Source organism: Miniopterus schreibersii (assembly GCF_964146895.1).
Source record: "Miniopterus schreibersii genome assembly, chromosome: 5".
NCBI classification, from domain to species: domain Eukaryota; kingdom Metazoa; phylum Chordata; class Mammalia; order Chiroptera; family Miniopteridae; genus Miniopterus; species Miniopterus schreibersii.
The window spans coordinates 74,964,037-74,990,394 of NC_138106.1; the positions used below are offsets into that span (position 1 = coordinate 74,964,037).

Here is a 26,358-nt window from a genome sequence, read left to right on the forward strand (position 1 = left end):
AGGGCGCTCTTGTAAATTCAAAGAGTAAACAGAAGCTCAGAAAAGCCATTACACTGAATTCCATTAGAAGAGTTAGAGACTTTTGATTAACTATGACATTGTTAAAATGTTATTATATATTTTCATTTACATTAATTAAGGTTTGTGTAAGCACTAATAGCATTGGGGAAAAGGGGGAAATTAAGTATCACAATAGTTTTTCTTTCAGAAAAAATTAAAATTATAGAAAAGTCATTTTTGAAACTTGTATTTTCTATCCCAAATCAACAAATATTAAGATTTTATCATAGTTCATATTATAAATTTAAAAACAATTATTTTGGAATAATCTTAGATTTATAGAAAAGTTGCAGAGACAGTACAAAGAGTTCCCATGTACTCTGACCTAATTTCCTCTCATAGCAACATCTTATACAAGGATATTTATCAAAACTAAAAAAGTTAACATAGGTGTAGTACCATTAACCAAAGTGTAGATTTTACTCATATTTTATCTTTTTCTATTCCAGAGTTCATTCTAGGACACCACTTCACTTCTAGTCATCATATATGCTAGTTTCCTTCAATTGCTGACTTTCCCAGTCTTTCATTGTTGTTTACGACCTTGAAAAAATTTAAGAGTATTGATCAGGTATTTTGTAGAACATCTTTTGATTTGGTTTTGTCTGATATTTATTTACAATTAGAAATTCTCAATGGATTTTTTTAGGATGAATATTTCAGAGGCAAAGTGTGCTTCTCATCACATCGTATCAAGGGGCATACCATATCATATCATATCATAATCATAATTATCACTGATGGTGTCAACTTTGATCACGTGGTGGAGATGGAGTCGAACAGGTTTCTTCACTGTAAAGTTCCTGTTTTTCCCTTTTCAAATTCTTTTCTTTGGAAGCAAGTAACTAAGGTCCAGCCCACATTCCAGTTGAGGAGAATTAAGCTCCACCTCCTGGAGGGAGGAGGCTCTACAGAAATTATGTAGAACTTTTCTGAAGGAAGATTATTTCTTCCTCCCGTATTTATTTATTTGTTCAGTCAATTATGTATATTAGGATGCACTCTTGGATATTTACTTTGCTCTTTGGCATTCCAAATACTATTACTACTAAGAGTGCAATACTACTGCTATTTATTTTGTTGCTTAAGTGATTCCTGTTTTGACCACTTGGGACCCTTTCTGGGTGACTCCTGTGTCCTTTTGAGATACCTCCATATTTTTCCTCTTTTTTTAAACACTCTCGTACTTTCTCGCACTATGCATCCTCCAGGCTCATCTTGCATCTTCCCTACCCAGACCTAGAACCAGTCGTTTCTTCAAGGAGCCTTGGTTGCTTTTATGGAATGTTTTTCAGAAGCTAAGATCTGGGTGCTAGATATCCTCTTGTCACTGCTTCTCTATCGTCTCAGCAGACAGAACTAAGAAATATATGTATTGTACGAAGCTATGTACACAGATTTTTTAAATCCTGTGTGTGTGTTTGCCTGTGGTTACCTTAGTTCACATTGCTATCTTGGACTCTAATTCAGCACCAAGGGGTTTATTCTGTCTTTCCCCCACACTCATTTGTAACTTTTACCACTGGATACCGAGAAACTTGATTCCTATTATCTACTGTTTATTTCCTTATTTGTTCAACCAACCACAGCACACATGAAGAGCAGCCTCAGAATTCCTAGTCCATACCTCTGTAAAAATTAAATTTGCCAAAGAGAGTACAGTGTGTATGTACAGTTCATTTTGTTTTTAGCCTAACAGTATGCAGTCAAAACATTGTTTTCTGAAGTTAGGTTAGCTTCTTTTTTTCTCCAATAATGTAGTTTAAAAGAGAATTCTCTTAAGCAAAAATACCACACCGATAGGCTATATGGAATTTAGAAATATAATTTTGCAAAGGTGAATTTTGAAGATGCTTCCCATTAATTTTTACAGAAGCAGTACTGTAAACCATTATAATCTACCATAATTATAACTTGCCCCAATATTATCAGAGGTCTGTGTCTTTTGAGTGAAGTAATTAGAGCATTACACCAAGTCTTTCTATTGGGGTGAAGGGAAAGTTGGCAAAGGTTAACTTTTATTAGATTCGGCCATTACAGCATAACTCAGGTCACATACTTCCAATATATGCTTTATTATATCTATATTATAGAAGATGAAACTGAGACTTTGAAAGTGACTTGCTCAAGGTCGTGTGGCTCATAAGTAACAGAGCTGAGTCTAGAATTCAGCTCAGTTCAAAGTAAAAAATATGAAAAACTATTATATTAAGGTTAGAACTTAATGTCCTGTAGAGGAATACAGTGTGGCTGGTTTTATGATTAAAGTACCTAGATTATTTTGCTTTAGTCAATGAGCATTTTTATAGTCTTTTGAGTCATCTTTTGCCTATTTCCTTATTGTCAGTGGGCTCACCCTAAGCAGCTCTAAAGACATCTAGACCTAAAGAATATAAAACAGCCAAATCCCTCATACTTTACAATTTGTCTTTAACTCTGTCTTTAATTGTCATGGTCATCTTACAATGCAATTTAAACAGATCGGATCTTGAATAATTTTGCTATAACCTTGAACATGTAAAATATAAATTGTCATTTTATTACTAAAATATTTTAAGTTACTATTCTGGTTTCCTTTTAAAATAAGAATTTGAGAGTATCTAGTAGGTACTCACCGGGGCACTTGCACAGATAAAGACTTTTCTGAGAAAAGGTCTGGTTCTATCTAGTGCAAAGCTTATCAAACTATCGGTGATAAAGGAAAAGCTTTTTTCTTACCTTACAATCAGTCATGGATTAATAGCTTCATAAAATAAAATAATTTTCTAGAGACATAAAAATTTAAGAATACCAATGTAAGCTCCAATTTTTTATGATTATATTTTTCAAACATAAAATTACTCAGTCAAATGGACATTAAAGTTTCTAAACACTTCTCAATTTCTGTATTTTTCTTTTTGTGGATTGGTAACAGGCATTTGTTTACTAGCGTTTATCTATGGAATGCATTGGTTCCTGATTAGAGGATTCCTTTAGAAAACCCCAGCTCGGTGTTAGTGTCCCCCAGAATCCAAGTTAGATTTCACTGGCACAATAGCACTTGTTTTTCCTGAGGGTATGTTAACTATCCTCAACATCTTAACACCTACTTAATTTTGTACCAATCTAGACAGTTGGAAAGCACTGTATATGAAACACATCACTTTTCCTTGCTATAGTATTGCTTTTGCAGAAATATAAATGCTAGTGGCGTATTGAGTGATTCTTAAATGCCAAGTACAGTTCTAACTATGTACATGTATTGTCATTTAATCCTCTCAATATGAAACCCATACTATTTTCATTCCCATTTTACAGAAACAAAAACTGAGGTACAAGAGATTGGCTTGCCGTGATCACACAGCAAGTGAGTGGCAAAGTTGAGTTTCAAACCCAGCAGCATGGCTCCAGGGTCTGTGTCCTTAACTGCAACATCCTACTGCTGTCCATAAAAAAACAAAAAAACAACAACAAACAAAAAAACTCCACACAACTATTTGGAAAGGTCTTTGTAGTTGATCTAAAATTGACTTTCAGACACATGATTCAAAATGTTACTCAATATATATCATTTATAGAGCCATTTCTAACTAGAAGTGACAATTCAAAATTCATAGAATTATAAACACTTAATATTTTTCCTTCTTTGCTTTTGCTACTAGACACCTGAGAACTAAGGTCTGAGCTCAAATACCATGGACTTTCTCTAGTGTATGATTTTTTGTTTTTTGCTTTTGTCAGGTATTGTTTAAGTTATTACAAGTATTTTTATTAGCCACCTCAAATCCCTTTCACTTGAGTAGATGGTATATAAGTAAGTCAACTGATGTTCTAAAGTAGTTCTTGTGTCATGTGATTTACAGCTTCCAATCTGCAATTATTGAGAATCATTTTTAAAAGACTGAATAGATATATTAGTATTCTAAGGATGCCAAAACAAATTATCATAAATTGGTTGGTCTGAAAGCAAGGTGTCAGCAGGGTCACATTTCCTCTGGAGGCTCTAGAGGAGAATTGCTTCTTTGCTTCTTTAAGCTTCCTGTGCTTGATGACGTTCTTAACTTGTGGCTGTCACTCCAGTCTCTGTCTTCATGATCACATTGCCTCCTCCTGTTCTCTGTGTCTGTCTCTTCTGCATGTCTCTTCTAAGGACACTGTCATTGGGTTTAGGACCAGTCCAGATAATCCAGGATGATCTCATCTCAAGATCCTTAACTTAATTACATCTGCAAACACCCTTTTTCCAAATAAGGTCACATTCACAGGTTCTGGGATTAGGACACGGACATATCCTTTTAGGGCCACCATTCAAGCTCCTGTAATAGGTAGTGGTAGTTGGAGGTGCCTTTCTATAAGTAACTGCATTAGGCTTTAATAGGGCTTTGTGACTGAAATGTTATATGTAAAAAAGCCTTTTCTTTTTTGCCTATTTCCTGGCTCTTCACTTTGTTCTGAATGGTTAAGTTTGCCAGGGACCTGGATTTGACTCAGGTAGAGTTGACAGATGCACAGTATTTTAAAGTTTCTTTGTCTAATTTTTGTCTCAAAGGTTTCTATAAAGAAATCTTCCACATTACCCTCCATATTCATGTTCCTGAGGGCAGGATAAAATGGTTCTTAAAAGCATAGACTGTGAAAAGTTTACCTGGATTCAAATCCTGACTCACTCCTACTAACTACATTACCTTAAGCAATTTTCTTCATCTCTATGTGCCTTTATCATAGGGTTAGCTAACGATTTTACACACACACACACACACACACACACTGCTACACAATAGTTAAAACAGTGCCTAGACTGTGAGAAACAGTGTAGTGTTGTTACTAGCTTTTTACTCTGAAGAACAGCTATCATCCGCTTTCATTATAAGCTCAGCTATCTGACCCTTAGAAATTTTGTGCCTAAAAAGGTTTGCAAATTTTTCAAATAGCAGTAATTGAGAAATACTGAAAATTTCAGACATAAAATAATCATTAGAGATAACATAAAGGTAAAAATGAAGCCTGTAACTTTGAGTGAAATAAAAATGACCACTTGGCTTGGGTAGGTTTGAGACAAAGGGAAATTATGTAAGTGCTAATGGAGAGGACCAGATGTCCAGAGAATTTGTCATAAAAGTTAGAGCCTTTCACCTTTAGGTCACTGATTCTCATCTAACTTGGAAAATCATTATCATCTAAAAACGATTAAGTACCACCTCTGGAAAAAGTTGTGTGCCCCACTCTGGTTTCCAGGTGGTAACAGTCATCATCACACTGAACACTCACCATTTGGCCACCTAAGTAGAGAGGTGAGAAGACAGAATGACAGTCTCTTCCTCCAGGTCCTCTGAGAGGCTTGGCAGGTGGTAGAGGGGAAGTCTGGCTGGCACCTCTGATGAATTTAATCCAGAAATAAGTGGATGTCAGTTTGGAGACTGGGATACCAACTCTTGTCAGCCATCAGACCCATCTCTTTAATAGAGATTCTAAGTTGCAATCTCATGTTAAGAAAAATTGTAAAACTAGCTTTATAAGGTATAATTTATACAACATAAAATTCAGCTATTTTAAATGTATAATTCAGTGATTTAGGTAAGTTGATAGAATTGTGAAATGATTGCCTCCTCCAGTTTTAGAACATTTTAATGGAGAATTTAAAGCCAATTTATATATGGCTTTAAATATATATATATATATATATATATATATATATATATATATATACTTATTCAAAAAAAGAAAATACCTAAGATACTGAGGGAAAGAGGTGAGAGTGAGAAATAATACTTTAAGATATGATTACATTTTAAAATATCATTTTAATATAACTGTGTAGTATTTTGAACTGTCATTGTTTAAATTTTTATTTATGAATTTTCTAATATTGTGAATATCTTAATGGATTATATCAAAGGTCTTTTTACCATAATAATAATGCTTTAACATAATGCCTTATGGAAGGTAGGCACTCAAATATTTAGTTTAGAAAATAAATAAAATTACCCATTCTTATGTTTCTTCCATGTCTAAGTATTTCACATTCAGAATCACTGAATAAGTTTAAATAATAATTTGGAGAAATTTGAGTGTATTATAGAGCCAGGGGTGGAAAAGCCACATCTTCCTTTTAAAGTAAATGCATTATTTATTAATAATAACAACTAATTTTATAGTGTTTACTTTATGATAGGCACTATCCTAAGAACTTATTAAATGATGAAGTATTCTAATTGAATCCTTATTACCCTTTGAAGCTAAGAAAATGAAGGTACAGGGAGGTGAAGTAACTTGCCAGGGTGACACATGGAGGGGCTCTGATTAGAACTTAGGCAGCCTAGATCTGGAGTACTTGTTCTTACATAACCAAAACTACGTTTCTTTTGGCCATTCATTTTTCTTTTCCTTGTTAAATCAATATCTAGCACTAAGAAAGATCTAATTTCTTTATTGCTTTAACCACCCATACTAACTGAATTCCATGGCTAAGCATTTGTGTGACATGCCACCAGCACAAGTTTCTCTGCCCTACTGGCCTTCAACTCATTCTGTAAATCTCCAACTCTAGCCTCATTCTAATATTTATCTTGTGAGCTCACACACTCAGCCTATTAAGCAATGTTGAACAAAAACTAATGGTTGGGCCACGTGGCACTGTTTCAGGTGTTTCTATCCAGCCGCACCTCTGCTCTCACCATTGTTCAGGGATTTTCTTGTCCTTAATTTGTTTTCTTTCTCATATCTCACAGTGGCTACACACTTTTGTTTATTGCTTCAAATTCTGTCACAACCTTCTATCTTTTTCTCTCTCAATAGGTGAGAAAGAAATGATTAGCAGTTTCAGATCTTCAGAGATTAGACAGGGCAAGAACTAAAACTGCCCATCGACTTTAATAACTAGGTTTTGGGTGGCTTGGAAAGAAGGGTTTCAATATTCAGTTGACCCTTAAAAATGGATTTGAATTGTGCAAGTCCACTTATATGTCAATTTTTTTCAGTAAATATTGTAAATGTATTTTATTTACGATTTTCTTAATAACATTTACTTTACTCTAGCTTACTTTATTGTAAGAATACAGCACATAATACATATAAGTTGCAAAATATGTGTTGACTGCTTATATTATCAGTAAGGCTTTTGGTCAAAAGTAGGCTATTAGTAGTTAATTTTGGAGGAGTCAAAAGCTATATGCACATATTCTACTGTGTGGAGGGTCAGTGCCCCTAACCCCCTTGTTGTTTAAGAATCAACTATAGTAGGAACATAAGTCAGGCCACAGTGCTTTAAACAGTGAATGGGATAATTTTTCAGGAATTTGACAATGATGAAGGAGGAGTGTCCAAGGGAGAGATTTAAGGCAGGGCTGCTACTTACCCATAAAAGCATACCTTGGCGATACTGTGGGTTCTGTTTCAGACCACCAAAATAAGGAAAACTGCAATAAAGTGAGGCACATGAATTTTTCAGTTTCCCAGTACATAAAAGAAGTTATGTTTACACTATACTATAGTCTATTAATTGTGCAATAGCATTATGTCTAAAAGATGCACATACGTTAATTTATAAATATTGTATTGCTAAAAAAATGCTAACATTTGACCCTTCAGCTAGTAATAATCTTTTTGCTGGTAGGGGTCTACTTTGATGTTGATTGTTGCTGACTGATCAGGTGGCTGAAGGTTACGGTGGCTGTGGCAATTTCTTAAAATAAGACAGTGTAGTTTGCCACATTGTCTCTTCCTTTCACAAGTGATATCTCTGATACATGAAATGCTGTTTTATAGCATTTTACCCACAGTACACCTTTCAAAATTGAAGTTAATTCTCTCAAACCCTGCTGCTGTTTTTTCAACTAAGTTTATGTAATATTTTAAATACTTTGTTGTCATTTCAACAGTCTTCACAACATCTTCATCAGGACTAGATTCTATCTCAATGAACCACTTTCTTTGCTGAGCCATAAGAAGCAACTCTTCACTCATTAAAACTTCATCATGAGATTGCAGCAATTCAATCGCATCTTCAGGCTCCACTTCTAATTCTAGTTCTCTTGCTATTTCCACCACATCTGCAATTATTTTCTCCACTGAAGTCCTTGAATCCCTCAAAGTCATCCATGAAGGTTGAATCAGCTTCTCCTAAGCTCCTGTTAATGTTGATATTTTGATCTCTTCTCATGAATAACAAATCTTCTTAGTGGCATTTGGAGTGATGAATCCTTTCCAAAAGACTCTCAATTTACTTTGTCCATGTCCATCAGAAAAACCACTATCTCTGGCAGCTGTAGCCTTACAAAGTATATTTTTAAAGAAGAAGACTTGGGTGACTAGGGGCATTGTCAATGAACAGTAATATTTTGAAAGGAATCTTTTTTCCTAAGCAGTAGGTCTCAAGAGTGGGCTTAAGATATTCAGTGAACCATGTTGTAAACAGATGTGCTGTCATCAGGCTTTGTTCTTCCATTTTTAGAGCACAGACAGAATAGACTCAGTGTAATTCTTAAGGGCCCAAAATTTTCAGAATGATAAATGAGTATTGGCTGCAACTTAAAGTCACCAGCTGCATTAGCACCTGCAAGAGATTCAGCCTGTCCTTCTACGCTTTGAAGCTAGGCACTGACTTCTCTCTAGCTGTGAAATTCCGAGTGGCATTTTCTTCCAATATAAGGCTGTTTCATTTACATTGAAAATCTGTTGTTTTGGGTGTAGCCACCTTCATTAACTGTCTTAGGTAATTCTTCCGAAAAACTTGGTGCTTCACTTTGCACATTTATCTTATGGAGTCAGCTTTCCTTAACCCTCATTAACCAACCTCCACTAGCTTCAGACTTTCTTTCTGCAGCTTCACCTCTCTCAGCCTTCATACAGTTGAAGTTAAGGACTTGCTCTGGATTAGGCTTTGTCTTAAGGAAATATTGTGGCTAGTTTCAGCTTTTATCCAGACCAGTAAAACATTCTCCATACCGTCAATGAGGTTGTTTTGCTTTCTTATCATTCAAGTGTTCAATGGAGTAGTACTTTTTCCTTTGCATTCACCTCTTGGCTGGCTAACTGTTCAGCATAAGAGGCCCAGCTTTTGACCTACTTCAGCTTTTTTTTTTTTTTTAAACATATCTTTATTAATTTCAGAGAGAGGAAAGGAGGGGGAGAGAGAGATAGAAACATCAATGATGAGAGAGTCATTGATCGGCTGCCTAGCCCACAAACCGGGCATGTACCCTTACCGGGAATCGAACCCCTATCTCCTGGATCCTAGGTCGATGCTCAACCGCTGAGCCACACCTGGCCGGACCCATCTCAGCTTTTTACATGCTTTCCTCACTATGTTTAATAAATTCTAGCTTTCGATTTAGTGTGAGAGGTGAGACTCTTCCTTTCATTTCAACATGTACAGGCCATTGTAGGGTAATTAATTGGCCTAATTTCAATATTGTTGTGTATCAGAAAATAGGGAGGCCCAAGAATAGGGACAGAGATCAGGGAATGTCCTGTCAGTGGGACACCCAGAACACACACATTTATTAAGTTTGCTGTCTTATATTAGCACAGTTTGTGACACCCCAAAACAATTACAATGGTAACATCAAAGATTACTGACCACAGGTCACCATAACAAATATAATAATAAAAAAGTTTGAAATATTGTGAGATTACCAAAATGTGTTACAAAGATATGAAGTGAGTAAATACAATAAAATGAGGTAGTGCCTATACGGTCATGTGCCACACAAAGATATTTTGGTCAATAATGGACCACATATATGACGGTGGTCCCATAAGGAAGCTGAAAAATTCCTATTGCCAAGTGCCATCATAGCTGTCTTAAAGTCATAGGGCAAGCAATACAAATCCCCATCTGCTGAAAAATAAAAAATAATGAGTAAAACCAATAAACTTCAACCAAACTTGAGAGAGAAGTAAAAATGAAGTAACTTTTAAGTAAAAACCAGTAGTGGTGATAATGGAAAAAGTGGTTTCTGAGAAGACAAAGGAGAAATTTCAGTGTTAATAACCGTTTGCCTAATGACTCATTTCTCTGGTCGCATCTCCCTTACTAGCATTGCATGACCGTACTGTACTGTGCCCTCCTTTCGATCAGAAAGAAGTGCCTTCTTGGGGTGGCCACACTCCTAAGGATTCACAGCTTGATGAGGGAGAGGAAACTCTGTACGAAGGAAAAGTTTTCCTTCCTGGAAGCAAATGTCCTCATTTGCCCTCTCGGTTGGGCATGCCTCATGCGGTGTACAGCCTACAAAACTGTGGTTGCCTGGCATGAGGAAGGGGTTTTAGTGACACTAGTTTCTATAGTTATGATTCTTTGTGTGTGCGTATGCCTCAGCAGTCTGGACACAGAATGGAGAAGGCAAATTAATTGATTCTAGGTTGAGGTTTTGCCCTGTAAGCATGGGAAAATCAATCACAGAGAGAAGTCGGCTAACAACACGCAAGTTTCATGGAGAGTGGATCTAGGATGGACAGCCAAGGAAGGGGTGGCAGACATGATCAGGGATCCCTCTCCTTCCATGTGAATCACCATTTTACCCAGAAGTTGGGCAGCAATGCAATAAGAGAAGGTGACCCCAATTCAAGCAGTGAGTCACAACTGACACCAGTCACGGTAGTCACTTTCCTCTGTGTCAGTTTAGGGGTGGGTATGTGACCTAGTTTTAGCCAAAGGGATATAAACAAAAGTTTTCCCTTAGGCAAAGACCCACAGGATAAACATTCATTTTTCTTTCTTATTATTTTATTGATTTAGAGAGAGAAGGGGGGGAGGGAGAGAAACATCGATCAGTTGCCTCCCATAGGCGCCCGACCGGGGATTGAACCCGCCACATTTTGGCGTACCGGGACAGTGCTCAACCAACCGAGCCACCCCGGCCAGGGCAGCACTCATTTTTCTTTCCTTTGGATGTGGCTGTATGAGGAAGTGATGCTTCGAGATGTGGGAGCCACTTTATGACCACAATGGGGCAAACTTGAGCTCAAATACTCCATGGGGACTGAAAGAACCAAAACACCTGGTCCTCTATGACATTATTAAAGGTAGAATGGTTACTATCACTCTCTTCTGAAATTTCTCCTTCAGCTCCTCAGGAACCACTTTTTCTGTTATCACCACTACTGGTTTTTACTTAAAAAGTTACTTCATTTTTACCTCTCTCTAGAGTTTGGTTGCAGTTCATTGGTTTTTTAGTCATTTTCTTTTTTCTTTTAAGGATTTTCAACAGGCAGGGATTTGTAGTTTTAAAGAATATATTTAATATTATTTATACTTAAAAAATCATTTTTTTGTACTTTAAACAGCTTTACTGAGCTGTAATTCACATCACACCCACTTAAAGTGTACAATTCAATAGGTTTTCGTCTGTGCACAGAGTTGTGCAACCATAAGCATACTCAATTTTAGAAAATTTTCATCACCCCTAAAAGAAACCCTGTATCTATTAGCAGTCACCCTCTATTCCCTTCAGCCCTGGGAAACCAACACCCTGTCTCACAGACTTACCTCTTCTGTGAGCTTTACGACAATTAAAATTTGTATTGTTTATCACTAATTCCCAGTACCTGGGAAACTGGCTGGCACATGGAACTTCAGTACTTGCTTAATAGTGAACTAGATAAAACGGGTCCTTGCTTTCTTGGAGTTTATATTCTAAAGTGGGAGATCAGTAAGTAAAAGACAAAAAGAAAACACCTAAATTTTGTTACCTGTTGCATAGGAGAGAATGCGCTATAAGAGGATATTAAAGAATCTATTTAGATAGCGAAATCAGAGGCTTCTGAGATAAGTTGACAGTTACGCTGAGACCTCTAATGCTGGGAAGGAACCAGGCATGAAGAGCCCAGGAAAGACGGTACCCAAGAGAGAGAAGGGCACGTGAAGTTTCAGAGGCTACAAAGAACTCAGTAAGGTCCAGGATAGCCAGTGTGACTACAGAATAGTAAAGTGGTGGAACCAGGAGTCAAGGAGCAGATTATACAAACCTTGTTAGGGAATGGTAAGAAGCTTGTATTTAACTCCAAGTGAACTGAAATGTCATTCAAGTTGTATGATTTATATTCATTGCGTAGAGCTTTACTCTTCAAACTGTGCCCCCAATCAGCAGCAGCATCACCTCTGACCTTTTTAAAACTGCAGAATCTGAGGCCTCACCCCAGAATTGATGAAGAGTGTCTACTTTTAACAAGATCCCCAAGTGATTCATCTGCACCTTAAAACTTCAGAAACACTACGGAATGGATTAGGAGAGACAATAGAAGGGAAACTAGTTGGGTACGTTAGTCCAAGTGAGAGATGAAGGCTGCCTGTGTAAGGGGCTAGCAGAAAGGATGAGAAGACTGATTTCGGGCCTATTTTGGAGATAGCTGGTATAGGTCTCTTAGCCAGCTAAGTAGAGATTAGTGTAGGCAGGTATCCACACGAACCTGGATTTCTGAGAAAAGTTTAGAATTGGAGGTACAGATATGTTGGTCTACGGGATATCGTGCTTCTGAGTTTGACGTGTTGTTTACAGTGTTTTATATTCGCAAACGTTTGCATGTTGTCATTTTTACGGAAAATCAGACATGCCATTCTCAAAGCTGTCCAAGTCCTCCAGTCTTTCACTTTGAGGTCCTGTTACTAGGTATCTTTCAAGACTTTTTTAACCCTTTTGCAAAAAAAGTTGTGGATGTTTTAAAATTCAAGGACCGTGGCTGATAAACACTGTTCCTTGTCCACAGCCCCTAGGATTCTCCACATCCAGGTCTTACCTGGGACAGATATCCTAAAGCCTGTCTAGTTTCTAGGAACAAATCAGATTGGAAACTCCTGGGTTGGTGGGTCCAGTTCTCTTGGTATATAATTCTGTATTCTTAAAAAATGATCAGTGAGCTAGAAGCAAGTCAGTAAATGGGAATAAAAGAACGTAAGTTCCAAGTGGGGGAGACTACGATAGAGTCCCCGTTTTTCAGCCAAAAGAGAGAGCAATTTCTTGCATCATCAGTTCCTTAATAAGTGGCACGGATGAATTCTAATTTAATGCTCTTCCCTATACCATTTCTCTCATCTCGGCTAGTTTTGTCAAAAGTCCAGAAAGAGCCTAAGTAAAACCAATGACTATCAACCTTGGGCAACAGTTCAAGTTCTGCCTACGACTTCCAACGGCATAGCAAAAAAATGACACGAGTCAAGCGACTCCTGCAGTGTGGGCTAAATTAGGCTTTGCTTGGATGGCTGAATTGGTTGTGTCTGCTCAGGGAACTGTCAAAGCTGGTCTCCACTTGCTTTTCATTTTAACAGTTTGTTACAATTATAAGCAAAAGACCCCCCCACCCCCCCGTTTCTAAGATACGGGAATGAGACAAGTTCTTGCCGTGGTTTCAGTCCTCAGCCTTCGGTAACCCCGAGAGCACTACCGCACCCCGGGAGCCCCGGGGCGACTCCAGGACCTGCCTCGTGGGTAAACTGAGGAGCCGGCCAGACCCGGCCGAGCCCGGTCGGGAAGCGGCACTGGGTCCCACCCCCATGGCTGCGCCTACACTCGGCTCTGCCCGCACCGTGCATTTCCTTCAGCTGACACACCGCCTAATAGGAGTAAGTTCTAATAACTCGGAGAAGTTCCCTTTCAGGAAAACTATCCGTCCATCTGGAGGGCATGCGGCGGGGCGAGTTGCTGAAAGAAACGCGGGGGTTTGTTCGCAGCCAAGGCCGTCGGGGTAGCGGAGGGTCAGGCTGAGTTCGGGCCGCTCGGACCCGCCTCCCCCGGGGTGCCGGCCGGCGGGGCAGGGAGTTGGGGGAGGGCAGGGCGGCCTCCAGGTGAGCCGCGCGGGGCACGGCGGCTCCCAGGCGTCTCCTCCCGCTCGGACGTGCGCCCCCGAGTAACCCCGAGTCCCGCTCCTCCCCGCCGGCGGGGGGCGGGGGCGGGGGGCAGGCGGCCGCGCCCGGGCTATAAAGGGCCCGGCCCGCGTCTGCCCTCAGCGTCCCGCGGCTCCGCCCTCGCCGCTTCCCTCGCGGCTCCGGCGCCCGATCCCGCTCGGGCTCCGCTCGACCCGCTCGGGCCTCGGCTACTCGGGCTGCGGCGGAAGATGGCGGCTCCGGGCGACAGCTCCGAGGCGGCGCTGGCCGCGGCCCTGGCGGACGTGCCCGAGCTGTCCAGACTTCTGGAGGTGGACCCGTACCTGAAGCCCTTCGCCCAGGACTTCCAGCGCAGGTACCGCCCGGCTCCGTCGGGGTCTCCCGCCCAGCCCCCCCATTCCTCCGAGCAGCGCCGCCGGCCTCCCGCGCAGGCTCCGGGCGGCGGCCTGCCCCGGGCTCCCGGGCGCCGGGCCCCGCCCCCCGCCGGCCCGCCTGGCCCGGCCCCGCCCCGCCGGCCCCGCCCCCCGCCCCGCCCCCGGCCCTGCGGGGCAGCACCTTCTGGGGGTGGGCGCGGGCTGATTCTGCCGAGTAGCCCCCGTGACGTCCGGGGGCGGGTGGGCGACTCTGGTTCCCGGCTACACGCAGAAGCGCGGGCTTCGCGGTTCTCTTCCCGTCGCCCCCGGAGTCGGTGGCGTTGCGCCATTGAGTACGTGCCGCGGCGCCCGGTGCGGTTTCCGCCGCTGCCCTGCGGCGGGGGGGAGGGAGGCGGCGCCGCTGCGGGTTTCCCGACCTTCCCGTGCCCGCGGGCATCCCGGGAATTAGCGGGTGCGTGACGCCCCGCGTGTGGCGTTGCGCTTTAAAATTGTTCTCGTTTATTTCATAGCGAGTATTGTGATTTTTATATCTAACCGCATTCTTTGTGGCTGCTCTCGTTCTTTCCGTGTGACTACACCCCCGCTCTCGGAGCAGATGCAGCCCAGGCCTCCCTTCCCGGTGCTGAGTGACCGCGCGCGGTGGGTGAACGGCCTGTGCCTGGCACTGCCGCCCAGGAGAGGGACAGAGGCGACGAAGGCCAGACTTCTAGCGGCCGATTCGGGGCGCTTTAGCTTCTCTTAGGCTGTAGTAAACTGGGTCAGTACAACTTGAGTGGCTGGGATAATAATGCTAGTAGTCAGCTGAACTTAAAAGTATAGTTTTAAAGCTCATAATAGTTATACTAGTTATAGTAGTTACATTTATGAGATAAGCACATTGTGATTGAATGGTTTCTGCCCTTGTAGCCGAGCCCCTAGAGAATGAAAACAGTTTTGGCGACAGAATGTACATAGTCAAATTTTCAAGAAACAGAAAACATCTAGCTTGTTAAGGGCAAGAAGCAGCATTGGGGGTAATGAAACACAGTTGGTAAGGAATTTGAAAAAAAAATAAAAAATCTTAAGTTTGTGACCTTACTTTGTCACTTATTACCTGCATTCAATTCAGCAGCTGTTCATTTAGGAATTCCCAAGGGACACAAAGTTGAATACAACATCTCATTCCAGAGCTTATATCTTAATGAATGAGCCTTTTTCAGAGTAGTCACCTTGAGCTGATGCTTAGTTAATCAGATGATTGGGCCCTTATATAAGCCATATGGGTAGCATCCTTGTGAAATTGCTTTCAGTGATTACAATATTGCATTCAAAGAAACAGTTCATAATCTTCATAGTTCAGGATTGGATTGGATTTAGAAATTGTCAAAAATTTTAGAGCAAAAGGTGGTGGTCAGACTTTTTTGATGTGCTTATTAATGATGACACTATGCTTTGTAGAATAACGGTTAAGACATTTCTAAGAGTTGTGGAAATGTTTTGTCCACGTGTCCTGTCCTCCACCCTTTAAAAAAAGATGATTACAAGCAGACAAACATCCCTTGTTAACTATTTCATGTAATTCACTTCAACTCTATTAGGATTGAAGCAATTATGATCCTCTTTCATGGTTTGTCAAAGCTAATGAGAGGGGCCAAGGTCAGAATAAAGAAGTGGGGGTAATTTAGTATTCTTGGTGAGAAGGCTGGTCCAATGGGCCCTTGTGCCTCACTCTGACCTGGATTCTACTTCTGGCCTTGGTTCTGACTAATTGCCATTTTCCAGCACACACGGTCCATTTAGGCATATCAAATAGTTATTAGGCATTTGGCAGCAGTAACTTTTACTGTTAACATTTGAAGAATAAACAATTCTTCATAACGTTGCGTCCTGGTTACTTTTCTTATTTATTTCTAATAACTCACCTGGGCAGTGTGCCTTTGGCCTAACACAAATATACAACCAGTCAAGCATTTAGGTGCAAAGTATGCTAAGAATTTAAGAAAATTTGGAGTACAAACAACAATATATAAGAATTGTGAGGTGAGAGGTATTGGTGGACTGTCTCATTCTTCCTCAACCAACGTACCTTCATTAGAAATTCTGTTATGTACATTTGTTGTTATTTACCTTTACTGTAACTGTAAGAATGCCGAACCAAGTGTGAGGATTAGTGAATTACTCTGTGCCGTAAAAATTAGTACGTTAGAGTAAGTGACAGGCCCTATGATGTCTCAGTGATTACTACCTGAGATGGGATTTTCCTCTCTCTCTCTCTCTCTCTTTGTTTTTCCACCTGTTGTTTATACTCACAATTAATTGCTGTGATCATAATTCCAACACTTGCCTGTTTAAAACAACAACATGTAATTGTCTACATATAACATGCCAACGTGAGTCATCTGGAGGGCTCTCCTCATGGCAGTCACTCAAGGATCAATGCTGACGGTGGCTTTGTTTTGAAACATGTCTTTGCAGTGTCAGTGGCAAGGCACAGAGAACATGTTGAACTATGCACTGTTTTTTACACCTTTTGCCTGTGTCACTTCTGCTGGTATATTGGCCAGTGCAAGTCAAATGTGACTTCTGAGCCATGTGAGTGGAAGAGAGAATTGACATCCTTGAACAGCTTGAAAAACAACACAGTTGCAATAACATTTTAATGTTTAAAGTTTATATGAAGTTTCTATAATACTTTTACATACATTATGGAATTTAACTTAATCCTCATAACAAAATCACAAGGTAGGAAGTGTGGGCATTTCTTTTTTTTCCCCTGTTTTATAGATGAGGAACCTGAGATTTGGTGACTGGCTTCAGTTGACATAGCTGCTGCAGCTGGGATTAATCTTCCTTGGATCCTCGAAGCCATGATACTGCGGCTCTTGCTTTTCTTCCATTGTATCTGGTGGTTTCTTCTCAGCCTTTTACTGACCATTTAATATAGGAGGTTCTCAGGGCCTTCCCTAGCTACTTTTATATGTATTTCTACTTTATGTACTTTTCCTAGCATTCTCACTTATCTCGTGGATTCTATCTGTGTACTCAGGCTGCCCATGCCTGTCGTCACCCCAAATCTTTCTCCTGGTCTCAGGCATACTTATAAATATCTTCATTTTGATGTCCTATACGAATAATACTCAACATGTATAAAACTGAATTTATGTGTTTTTTTGTTGTTTTTTTTTAATACCAAACCAGTTCGTCCCTTTATACTCTATCTCAGTGTGTGGTATCTTTATCTATTAACTACTCAAGTCTAAAACTTAAGAATTATCCTTAATTACTCTTTTCCCCTCCTTTTCCATTACCTCCAAGTCTAGTCAGTTATGGCCTCTGTTTTTCAAGTATGTTCCACTCTGTTTCTACTGTTTTCATCTTGCTTAAATTACTAGCATCTCTCATCTGAATTACAAAAACAGCCTCATAACAGTTTCCCCTTTTCAGATCTTCTCAACAATGCCCATGGCTCTTAAGGTATAGTGTGGACACCTCATGACTTACAAGATTCTGTATTGTCTGATTCCTATCTACATTTTTAGCCTCATCTTTGGGCTCTCCCTTTCACCCTGTACCAACTAATCAGAGGGAGCCTAAGGGTAGAGAGGTAGATGGGATGCCCAAGGTCCGTTCTGTAAGGGACACTAAAATATCACTAGAATAAATGTGAAACATGATATTCACTTTATAGATGTAGTTCTTTCTTAAATATTGAAGATTTTCATTTCTTATTTTGTGTAGGCTCACGAGAAGTTAGGGGCCTAGCAAAGCCACTGAATAAAAGGTGAGAGAGATCGAGAAATAGAGCATTTTGTACCCTTTATTAGAAGAGTGACTCTTTGAGTTTACTAGAAATGAATTAATAAGTGAACCCTTGGTTTAATTTTTATTCATAGAAAATAATTTTCCTCTAACCTGTAAAATATATCTTTAACAAATATTTTAAAGAATACCAGTTTGAAGTGTTCCAGAATGTTATACTGTCTTGGATGCCACATGCTTTGTTCTTGTAGCTACGCTTTTGTGCATGCTGTTCCTTCTGCTTGTATCTGATAAGTTTCTATATATGCTGCAGGACACAGCTTAGGATTTGTTACTTGCCTTCCCTAACTTCTCCCCATTGTTAAACCTTCTTCCCACAGCTCGTCTACCAAGTTGAACACCCCATCCTAAGGGTGACCATCCACTGCAATGTAGTTAGTTGCCTTTCCGCTCTCTTGTGTTCTCCACTAGTTTGCTCTTGTGGGTGGGCCCTTTATTGTTTGCTCACTGCTGTATTCTCAGTGTCTAGAACCATACCTGGCTTAGAGGGAGCAGTGTAATATTTGAATGAACAAATGACCGAATGAATGTCTTTTGACCCTTTCTCTTTTCCATGCTATTGAGTCCTAGGTCAACTCACCTGAAGCTAAAGATGTTGGAGATGCTAGGGTGGCTGGAAAGAGAAGAAGCAGTAATTACCAAGAGGTTATGTGTGACAGTCTGGGGAAGGGGAATATATGTTCAAATAAAGAGCTAAAGATAACCAGAGAAAATCAAGAAAATCATTGTTAATTAGATCCTTCCATACCCCACAGAGACTAGAGGTTTAATCACTGAAGGAATACACAGCTTGAGAGAGCCTCAGGTCAAATTGAGTGCCCAAGAATGGGAGGAGAGGTTTTTGTGAGCCCAAGTGTGTTAAGTACTATAATTACAGTGAACATCTCTATTTTGTTAGAAATAAAAGTCGCTTTTACATTGGTATCTAATCAGAATTGGAAAATAGTTTGGACTTGGTGTTCTCAGTAATCACACCAAATACGTATTCTCACAGCGCAGACGTTTTATATCATAGCTAAATGGTGCACTTTTTTTTTCCTTAGTGCCTGGCTAAGTTGTGGGCTCTGAAGAAAGTTAGATGTCAATGATTCTAGAAGTCAGGGAAGAATGCGAAGATTGCAAGATGCACCTGGCCTGCTCTTTTGCACTAGTAGATGTATTTGCCCTTTGCAGCTGAGATCTGTACTAACTCGGGAGTCACTCCTGAATGCTCTGTAGTGATGGGCAAGGGGCTGTGACTTCTTCTGATTTTCACAGTGCCCTAAAATGACTTGATGGAGCATTTTGGTTTTGTTTAGGCTCTGGCATCTGCTGCACTACCTCCTGAGAAGTGACACTTTAAGTCAGCGATTTTCAATCGCTGTGCTGAAAGGATTTTTAAAACATGCAGTACCTGACTAGTCAGAGGCACTGACCCCTTTTCCCTTCGGTTGACAAATAAAAAAATGACAACAGCCAACACAACAATAGCCATCCAGTGTGAATGCTGTGTCTCGAACCATAAATATGTAGGTCATATAATAAAATTGCATCTTATTGGTCAGGTTGCATAATAACATTGTGTCTCATCAGTTAATACTTGGTACCAGAAATCCTTATATACAAGTATAGGCACCTGGTTTTTTAAAAAGGAGCAAAAAGGGTAGGTAATTACTATTATTATTATTTTTTGTAAATCAAATCAAAATTATACATTTTTTTGTTGTTGGATTGGCAAAAAATATAATATATTTTTTTGGTGTGTTGCAGAATTTTAGTAATTAGTTTATGTGTGCCAGGAGATGAAAAAGGTTGAAAATCACTGCTTTATGTGGTAAGTTCTTAGAGAATTCTGTTCAGCTCCTGTGAAGCTGGCCCTAGTTCATCAGTGCAATAATAGTCCCTGTGAAATATGCTATAGTTTTAGACTGATAAGTATATCATGCTGTTAATTTAAAGCATGTATTAAACTTTAATTATGCATTTATAGATACTAAAACAAAATAAAAGTATTTTCATTGGAGAGAATTGCTGCTACCAGGTACCTTTCACTCTAAAGTGAGCGTAATTTTTACTAAAGAATAGATTTTCTTCTTGTGGTGATGTCTGCTCATCAGTAGATGCTCACCACTGCTTTGAATCCAGGGTTCTTTTGTGTTTAATATCCAAAAGCAGCCCTATTCTCTTTTGTGTTTAGGGTAACAGGAATTCAGTATATTGACAAAAGATAATACTCCACATTGAACATGTTGTTATACAATGTACATTCAGTAATTTTTTATATAATTCCATTGCAGTTTATTTAGTTTATTTGACATTGTTTAAGTTATGGTGACTAACTTGTGAAACTTGATTGATTTTTGATGTTTAAGTGATGAAATAATTTAGATTCTAAATTGTTTCTTCACATGTATATTGAAAAAAATATATAAAATTATTGCTTTGACCATGTTCCAAGTACAAGAACAACATAAGGCTTGAATTTCAACTCTTGTAAGTGCTAAATAGTTTGAGTTCAAAAGAAAATTAATCAACCTCTGTGAACCTCAGTTTCTTCTTCTGTAAAATATGGATGGGACCCACCTGGTAGGGGTGTCTTGAGGACTGGGAATATATGTAAAGATGCTCAGTAAATAATTAACAGTCATTTAATGATGATAGTAATATTAGCAGACTATCTTTCCGTCCTAAATGTTTACTAGAATATTATTTTCAGAAGATTTCCTTATTGTTAGCTTCTTTAATGCTGCATCCTGAAACCAACTATCAGATAAATAATGTGACCAGAAATTTCCTTCAACTCTTCCTTTTGCTGGTTAATGGCATCTTTACTTTAGGGGGTTCCTTCTTTTTCACAGTAGAGCGATTGTGTGAATGGGGTGAGGAGGTGGTAATTTTAATCATAATCTAATAGAGAAGGAAAATAATATGTTTAAACTTTGATCCTTAATTTGGAGAGGAAATGATAAGGCAATTGCCAGTGTGCTATAAGCTGAAGGCAAGATGAGTCCAGGATGTAATGAGCACAGCTCCTTTTATTGAGAGAGGTAAATGGTAGCCTGCAGAAACTCCAGATCACTCTTCCCTTGATCTTCCTTTTCTGCCTTTTTCTCTTCTTTCATCTATCAGCTAAGTGTTCATATTCTCGGGCATCAAACAGCTGCAGGGATTTTCTTCCTCTTGAACTCTAGATGGTTGGAGGAATGGTCAGAGCGAGTTTACTAATAGCAGGAATAACTTTGAAAGTAAGAAGAAAAAAATATATAATAGCAGCTTAAAAGTTTGAAAATGAAAGAATTAGCCATTGGAGTCTGAACATATAATGTGTTAATAAGGAAATAAATGAAAGCCTATGTCTTGCCTTGTTTCTTTTTTCTGTTTTTCATTTGATGAGTTCAATTGTTTTCAATATGTGTGATTTTGCAATAAGATGCACAATACAAAGGAATGGAATATTCATGTGCATTTTAGTAGATCCATTAAACAATAAATTATAATGAGACACAATATTTGGGTATGGACTCTTGGACTGTAATGTAAAATATGATAATCAGAAACGAAGTCTACAAATATACTTCGTGTATAGGTAACCTTGAAGTTTGCAAATATGTAGCAAATGTGAATTAAATATTTTTTAACCAATGAAATAATATGTTAATATTATCAATCTAATTTATTTTTATTTTCATAAATGATAAAGCAACTTAGCCATAATTTGTATTTAATTATGAATAACTGCATGATACAGATAATGTCTTTTGTTACAGGAACATGATAAAATCTCTTATGCATTTAGGTCTGTGTAACAGAAAACCCAGCATACCCTCAATTAACAGACAAACCCACAAACTGAGTTACTGAAAATAGTGGTTTGTATTTTCACAAAGAAAGTGAAGGGGAGTTATTTGGTTCTTAGCATGGACCCATCATTCTTTATCTTTCAGCTTTACTATCCTTAGTTTATGGTCTTTTTTCTTATTCTTAGAAGGTGGCAGGTTACAATCTAGGAGCATGTGCCAGCTCACTATGTCCATTTTAGCTGAGCATGTATTAATTTTCCTGTAAACTCCATCTAATTTTTTAAATTTGCAAATTACTGACCAGAACTGTGCCATGGTCATTCTTAGCTGAAAGTGAGCCTGGATAATCAAGGTGCTTAGTTGCACACACATATGACAAATGTCCTTTTGCCCCATCATCACAGCTTCCCAGGGCTCTTTCCCTTGCTTCAAAGAAGAGACTACATCTGGCTAAAGATGAAAAGTCCTAGTGAGACCGTGTAGGTCCTCAACTTCCAAGAGAAGGAGAGAAGTCTGCAGCCATATCCTTCAATATCACCAGCCCCTGGGTCACGGCTTTCTCTTTACTAGACCTGACTATTTTTCTGGACTCTTTTTTGGGGGGAAATAGAAGAACTTTTGGTTGATTTGGGCCAAAATGAGCTGATCTGTCTCCTCAGTCACCTGACCCCACATCTTGGGGGCCCCACAATTTGGGAGCACCACCATCTTCTCTTTTTCATTTCATAGATATTTTAATCTTAAAAAATATGAGTGTTTTTAGAAGAAATTAGATAATTAGTGACTAATAATTATTTATGTCCTCTGGGTTCATTAAAAAAACAATCTGATTTATTAAGTTATTTGGAGAATATAGTGTTTAGGAAGAACAACTAAATCAAAGATGCCAGTTAATATGTGCCCAATCCGTAAAACACTCTGTCTTTTGTTATCTGATAACATAACAAGCTTATGAGGGCTTTAGCATTATACCTTTCTGTGCTTTTGTTTTTAAAACTTAAGATGTGGAACTATTGTTCCTCACAGTATACTTACCACAGACTTTTCATATAAATAAAGGATTTTGTCATTATAGGTATGTTTACTGTTTGCTTTTCCTCAATAGCACTAAAGAGCAATTTGTGGAAGAATGAAATTCCTTTTTGATGTCAGAATAGAAGATCAATGATTTGGGTTCATACACACACACACACACACACACACACACACACACACACACAGGTACATATGTATTTTTTGCTAAGAGGTTATTGGCCTATTATCCATGATCATTCTGTACTACTAATTGAAGAATTGGAATTATGAGTAACTAATGTCAGATTCTGGAGGTTCAGAAACTAGTTTAGCCCGGCCGGGCGTGGCTTAGCGGTTGAGCGTCGACCTAGGATCCAGGCGATCGGGGTTCGATTCCCGGTCAGGGAACATGCCCGGGTTGTAGGCTCGATCAATGACTCTCTCATCATTGATGTTTCTCTCTCTCTCTCCCTCTCCTTTCCTCTCTCTGAAATCAATAAAGATATATTTAAACAAACAAACAAAAAACTAGTTTATGGTTTGTCACTTCTATGCTTTTTTTTTCAGCTCTTTCTGCATTAAAAATCTGATATTTATGTTTGCTTATTTGTGTTTTAAATTTTTTTTTTTTTTTAACAAATGCAAGCCTTCCATTCTCTTGATCATTTCAACGGGCAGTGTTGCTTTGTTGTTTTAAGTTGTACTTGCTAGTGATAGGACTATGGTGAAATTAACTGTTCTCTTTTTGCTGCACTTCCATAAAGTACCTTTTATTGAAAACTATATGCTGTCTCTGCATATTAAGTAAACCTCTGCTCGCAGATATAACACATAAGCAGGAAGTACTGCTATAGCAGGTTCAAAGTACCTTTAAAGTTAGAGGACATTAAAAATATCATCAATTTAAGAGAATTGTAAATTGTGTTCGACTGGAGTTTTAAAGGACAAATTATATTTTGAAATAATCACAGGAAGTTGCCAAAATAGCACAAAGAAGGCTTCAGCAGGCTTCTGTACCATTCGCTAGTGTTGCCCAATGGTAATATCTTGCTTAACTACATATATTACACTACCAAACCAGGAAATTGACATTGGTAAAATATACAGACCTCATTCAGATTTCACCAGTTTTTACATGGTCTTGTTTGTGTGTATACTTCTTTGCAGTTTTATCACTGGTAGATGTTATTCACCACCACCACAACGAAGCTACGTAACTATCCCATCACCAACAGGGAACTCACTCCTTAATATTTATACTATCCCCTCTCCCTCCACCCCTACACTTTGGCAGCCTAATGCCTTTGAGATCTGTTGCTACATAGTATTTCATTGTATAGATGTACCACAGTTTATCCAGTCACCTGTTGGATTGGGTCTAGTTTTTGGCTCTTAAAAGTATTGCCATAAAGCTAAGCTGTGAATAATTATGTCTGAATTTTATTTCTAGGGAGAAATGCCTACAGTGTTTGATTGCTGGATTATATGGCAAATGTGTGTTTTGTTTTATAAGAAATTGACAAACTATTTCTCATAGTGTCTGTACCATTTGCATCCTGACCAGAAGTGTATGGGGGTCCCATTTATCTGCATTCTTGCCAGCATTTGGTTTTGTCAATTTTTTACTGTTAGCTGTTTTAATAGGTGTGTAGTGATATATCGTCGTGATTTGAATTTGCCTTTTTCTAATAGCTAGTTTTATTGAAAATCTTTAAAGTGTTATTTGCTACTTATATATCCTCTGGTGAAACGTCTTTTGTCCACTTTTTAACTGGATTAATTTTTTATCTTTGAGTTTTGAGACTTCTTTATATATTCTACGACAAGTCCTTTGTCAGACACTTGTTTTGCAAGTATTTCTTTTAATCTGTAGCTTGCCTTTTCATTTTCTAAACAGGGTCTTTTACAGAACAAAAGTTTTTAATTTTGATGAAGTGGAATTTATTGATTTTGTTGCTGTATGGATCGTGCTTTCGTTGTCATGTGTAAGAGCTCTCTGTGTAGTTCTAGGATCTGAAGACTTCCTCTAATGTTTTCTTCTAGAAGTTTTATTGTTTTACCTTTTACATTTAAGTCTATGACCCATTTTGAGTTACTTTTTACATAAGGTTTGAGGTTTAGGTTGAGGTTTATTTTATTGCTGGAGGACACATATGATACATTTATTGAGAAATTACTGTGTAACTTTAGGGAGTACAGGATGATGGTTTGATTTATATGATCACAACAGGTTTAGCTAACATCTATCTTCCTGAAAATTCTCCTTTTGATGAGAACTCAGGATTTACTCTCTTAATGACATCCTTGTATGTCACACAACAGTGTTAGGTGGTCATCCCTGGTGCTTATCTGTCTTATCACTGGAAGTTTAATACTTTATTTTTAAGATCTTGAATTGATAGACTTGTATTGGGAAACCACCTGACTAAAAATAAATTAGTCTTTAGTCAGGTCACTCAAATATATAAATGATGACAATTTTTATATAATAGATTATTGGAAGAAATGGGAACTAATTAGCTTGTCAGTTTTCTTATTTCTAAGATACCTTTAACTTTCGATTATCATAGGCAGCCCCAAACCTTATAAAACGGGAAAAATAATTTGTGAGATATACTATAATTTATTCCCAAGTACTTACCTCATGTTAGAGTTTTTTTTCAGTTTTTAATTTTCACATTTTTTCTTTTATGTCATAAAATTACTTTGCTGACTTATATTCCAAACAAATGTAGATGTTTAATCTATATAGGTTGAACTTGTAATTTTAATTAGACTTTTTAGTTTTTTTTCTTATTTCATGTCTTATACTTAGAACTCACTCATTTGTCAGTATCATATATTCTTCAGTTCTACATCATAAATAATAGTGTTTTTAAACATATATACAATGGGATACTGCTAAATCATAAGAAAAGATGAAATACTGCCATTTGTGAAACCATGGATGGATCTTGAGAATTTTATGCTAAGCGAGATGTCAGACAGAAAAAGTTAAGAACCATGTGATTTCACTCATATGTGGGATATAAAACTGAAAGCAACCAATGAACAAACAAGACAGACAAAAAGTCATAGACACAGACAACAGTCTGGTGGTTACCAGAAAGAAGAAGGCCGGGGGAGAGGTAGTAAAAGGTAAAAGGGGTTGATATATGGTGACAAAAGATCTGACTTTGGGTGGTAAACACACAATGTAATATTCAGATGACGCATCATAAAATTGTACCCTTGAAACATACATAATCTTATTAACCACTGTCACCCCAATAAATTTAATTTAAAAACCCCACAATTCTCATTTGTTTTGTGTGTTTACTTAAGTGACAAGTAAGTCTCCAAAAATTTTTAAATCTTAACTAAGGTAATGTTAATATTTCCTAAGATTGCTTTTTATCTAACTAAAATTAGCCTTTGGTTTATTTCAATCTTAATATTTACTTTGATGTTGGTTAGGATTCACTGTGCTATTATTAGAAATCAGATCATGTCAATTTCCAAACAGAAATTAGTTAGATGTTCAGAGATGAAAGTT

The 26,358-nt window shown here is 38.5% G+C and overlaps 2 protein-coding genes across 3 annotated transcripts in view; one reads left to right on the forward strand and one right to left on the reverse strand.

Moving 5' to 3' along the window:
• Window positions 1–14,298, reverse strand: part of LOC308557294 (uncharacterized protein) — a 30,367-nt gene extending 16,069 nt beyond the window's left edge. The window contains exons 1-4 of one of the 2 annotated variants that reach the window (XM_081137634.1): window positions 14,182–14,298; window positions 7,408–7,454; window positions 5,308–5,413; window positions 331–603 (exon numbers count right to left, since the gene is read on the reverse strand). In XM_081137634.1, coding sequence (XP_080993760.1) covers window positions 553–603; window positions 5,308–5,413; window positions 7,408–7,454; window positions 14,182–14,256 — 279 coding nt within the window. In that variant the 5' untranslated portion in view covers window positions 14,257–14,298 and the 3' untranslated portion in view covers window positions 331–552. Of the gene's footprint in view, window positions 1–330; window positions 604–5,307; window positions 5,414–7,407; window positions 7,455–14,181 lie in introns of those variants that run through there. The other variant, XM_081137633.1, reaches the window with a different exon arrangement.
• The window catches only part of GBE1 (1,4-alpha-glucan branching enzyme 1), a 258,450-nt gene continuing 245,897 nt past the window's right edge, over window positions 13,806–26,358 (forward strand). The window contains exon 1 of the mRNA XM_081137631.1: window positions 13,806–14,213. Coding sequence (XP_080993757.1) covers window positions 14,089–14,213 — 125 coding nt within the window. The 5' untranslated portion in view covers window positions 13,806–14,088. The remainder of the gene's footprint in view (window positions 14,214–26,358) is intronic.